General features: G+C 45.5%; 1 protein-coding gene across 1 annotated transcript; it reads left to right on the forward strand.

The window, feature by feature from the left end:
- The first annotated feature begins 454 nt into the window (after positions 1-454).
- On the forward strand, positions 455-3,573 carry LOC131214454 (uncharacterized). The gene is made up of 2 exons (XM_058208827.1): positions 455-1,986; positions 2,054-3,573. The coding sequence occupies exons 1-2, from the start codon at positions 504-506 to the stop codon at positions 3,274-3,276; spliced, it is 2,706 nt and encodes a 901-aa protein (XP_058064810.1). The 5' UTR covers positions 455-503; the 3' UTR covers positions 3,277-3,573.
- The last annotated feature ends 228 nt before the right edge of the window (positions 3,574-3,801 follow it).

The raw sequence follows: 3,801 nt of genomic DNA on the forward strand, positions 1-3,801 counted from the left end.
TTTTCGTTGTTTTTAATGTTGACCTTGGAGTTTAATGTACTTATGGCGAAGGATACGGATAACGTACTCCATCACCGCTTACCGCCAACATCGGTAATGGAATAAATGTGCGCAGCAGAAACCTGTGGAAGAGTGAGATGACATAGTGACAGAATAAAAGTAGCAAGTTTCCATTGCTTCGGAGAGTTTGCTTAGTTTCGAAATTACCAACGCGATTTATAATTCTTCAAGCGAAAGAAATTTGAAAATTACACCTCATAATGATGTGTAAACCTTGGGTGTCGGCGATGCGCTTGCTTGTAAGCATCTTGTTCTAGGAAATGACAGACAAATGGTTTTGTTTATATTTTGATTTCTTCAACTGATGACTCAGTTGAAGTTTGTGATGTCGCAATGTTGCATGTTGAACAGTTTGCTTTCGTGTTTTTGTGCAATCTCCTACTACAAATACTGACAGTGGGTCGGGCAGAACCACAAGTTCCAATTGAATCGGCGGTGAGTGAATGTCGCATCGGAAAAGTTCTACAATGCAACGGCCACCCTTTCGAGAGAGTAGTTTTATGGGTCGCCCCTTGCATCGGGCCGCAGTGGCCGATGATGTGGAGGCAGCCCAACAGTGCATAGCTAAGGATATGAACCCTTATCAGCCGACGGAAAAAGGGTTAACTCCCCTGTACGTGGCCATCGGAAGCAGGGCTGAAGGGGTCGTTCGTTTGCTGCTGGACCGTTACGAAGCCGATATGGGAGTGGTACGCGAAACAATCAAACATAGGTTCCTGTGGAAGGTGGAATCGACCGGCTGGCGAAACCGGCCAATCTTGATCGCGTGGACCGATACCGAGTGCCAGGAAGCGGTTGAGCTAGCTTCGAATTGTCCCGCCGGTATTCCATTGAATGTGCAAGTGTTCGTTTGGCTACGCACCGCGTACAACGGTCACCGGTTTGTGGCGTTGGATGTTTGCAACCGTAGCAGGATGATGACAGTGTACCGTTTCATCCACCAGCTTCTCCCGAACGGGGTGCTATCGCTGGATCGAAGAGACTACCGTGAAAACTTCGAAAACTACCTTCGATTCGCTTGTCAATCTTCTACCGTGAAAATAGTGGAGCTTTTGATTGCCAAAGGTACCTCGCTGGATGCGGCTTCTGGGGAGGATGGTAAAACCCCGTTCATGGCAGCGTGTGTGGCACCGCGCAAAGATATCGTAGAGGTTCTGCTGTCGAAATACGGCAATCGGTTTGATCCGAACGCACGCGACCGTGATGACTATAATGCCGTGCATATGCTCGTCCAAAGGCAGAAGACTGATTTGGTGGAGAAAATATTGGAACAGATGGTGAGGCTGCGTGTGGCAAGATTTCGCGAAACGGAGACGCAAGCTTTCAACAAAATCTTTCCTCGTCTGTCGGAATACAGCAATAGCTGGCATTGGATTCGATCCCCGCCGATGAAGAAGTTGTTTACGAAGTACACCAAACAGTACAAATTGGACTTAAAAGCTCAGTGCGGAGAGAAGACATTGCTTGCCACACTCATACACGCCGGTGTGGCTTTGGATTACTGCTTTGAGGCGATCCAAAATGATCTGGAACTACTGCGTCTGCAAGACAATGGCAGGATGACCGTTCTACACTATTTAATTATATATAAACATACAAAGTTCGTCGCGCAGCTATACAGAGATCATGGCACGTTTGTCAGGGACGTGTTTGAAATGGATGACCCTGATTTACGCCCAGGAAATCTGTTGTTGCGCCGTTTATTGCAACCGAGCACGACCGATGAAGCTGGTGTTAGCTTCGTGTTACAACATCATCGGGAGTTTTTCGCACGCGACATAGATCAGTTGCGGAAATCAACGGTAGAGATGTACTGGTTTCGAGAAATAGTCTCTTCGAGAGCGGTTGAGGTTCTCGCAAACGCTATCCCTGAACTAAATAATATGATAAGCGAGGTGATAAAATTGAAGCAGGCTAACGACGAAGGTAAGCATGGCACGTTAGATTTGATTTTACAATGAATTCACTATGTTCCTATGATCTCTTTTCACAGTGTTTTATGAAGACGTTCGTGCGTTATCTAATAACTTCGCAAAAACGGTTGAGCGACTGGAATCAAACGGAAAGCTGCTCGAAGAGTACCTGGATAAAGATGGACGGACTCTAATTCACGTTGCTGTGGATTGGAACGATCGGTCTCTGGTTGAACGTTTGCTGGAACGCAAATTCGATCTCCTGCAACGAGATGCCAAAGGCTGCCTTCCGATTCACTATGCCAGGTCGGAAAGCATTTTCGAGCTACTGTTAGCCAAAGATGAAGAAGGTCAATTGACATCTGTTACCGATGAAGGCTATAACCTATTGCAGATCGTCTGTACTAAGGGTTTTCGAGGGTCGGATGTTATGGAGAAACTTTTAGACAGTGGCATGGATGTGAATGAACCAGCAGCAAACGGTCAGCTGCCTCTATCGTTGGCTGGATGCTGTGGAACGGTATCATTTTTGCTCAAACACGGGGCGCGTCCCGAACTGTTGAACGAGAAGCTTCTTGAGAGTAGTTTTAACAACATGCGGTATTGTTCGGCGTGGCAATTGATACCGCGCATTGCTCATTTCGATTGGTTTCGCAAAATAGCTCACAAATTCATGCCCTGGATGGTTGGTGGTCAAAACAGGGATTTCTTTTCGTGCAGCAATGAACGGGAGCTGGAAAAATACGACGACATTCGGCGGTTGTTGTTCGATAGTCTGTACGAACACTCGAAGGAGGAAGCTTCGGAGTTGTTTGCCCGGGTGTGCTACAGGGCCATTGTGAGCTGTTCGCGGTGGTTTTTGGACTACGATTATGATCTCAACTATGACTACACCAACTACATGGGTTATACCCCATTGCTCGGATTGCTAAGCTACATGGAGGAACCGAATTTCGATATCGTTGAGAGACTGCTACGGAAACCGGTCAATGTAAACGCCGTCAATGATCGGAAGCAAACGGCTCTTATTATTTTCGTCAATAGGTTTCGCTCGGCAAAATGGTACGGTCATTCGATAGCAACGGTACATTTACTGCTGAACCGTGGCGTTAAAATTGACGCCCAGGACGAGGATGGCAACACGGCGTTACACCTTGCTTTTGAAAATGCGCATTGGGATGTTGTGGAGTGTTTAATTGAATCGAACGCGAATGTTGGATTGAAGAATGCTGCGGGCAAAGTACCTTGCGAAATGGCACCCGCTTTCAGTCGATTTTTGTATGGTTTTATGAAATCGTTTTAAGTACATATCTGTGATTTGAAGGGTACGGTACAATCCTAAGCAGTGGAACGAAACCAACGATCGGCACGACCAGTTTGAAAAGTGTGGCACTTTTTTACTTAGGCACATATGTACAACTTTTTACGCAGTATTAATGTTGTACAAACTGTAATATTAACGGTAATAGAGGCATTGGCGTAAATTTCGTGACATGTGATAATGTAACTATAGTGAAACGGGTGTGATATCGTGTAGCCGTGATTACAGCTTATACGAAGTTTTTGCACGCTTTTGAGATGAGCTTCGAATTTGAAAATAGACGTGGTATGCAGAACAAATATTGTACTGCATAGTACAGAAACAGCACGTTGGCGAATGATTTGAAATCTATCCGAAAGCATGTAAACATGTCCATTATTTATTCGTTCACTATTATGTAATATCTCTAACAGTCTCTGTCGAAAAAGAGAAAAAAAGAAAGTGCAGTTCTAGAGCTTCGCGGTAGCCCTACGATCAGTACGGAATAGCGTTCACAAACACTAGGCA

The sequence above is a fragment of the Anopheles bellator genome, unplaced genomic scaffold (genome assembly GCF_943735745.2).
Source record: "Anopheles bellator unplaced genomic scaffold, idAnoBellAS_SP24_06.2 scaffold00968_ctg1, whole genome shotgun sequence".
Taxonomy (NCBI): domain Eukaryota; kingdom Metazoa; phylum Arthropoda; class Insecta; order Diptera; family Culicidae; genus Anopheles; species Anopheles bellator.

Bases quoted from the DNA above. Each gene is read 5' to 3' on its own strand.
- LOC131214454 (XM_058208827.1), top strand. From the start codon at position 504: ATGTCGCATCGGAAAAGTTCTACAATGCAACGGCCACCCTTTCGAGAG. The intron at 1,987-2,053 runs GTAAGCATGGCA...CTCTTTTCACAG, and splicing joins GAAGCAGGCTAACGACGAAG to TGTTTTATGAAGACGTTCGT.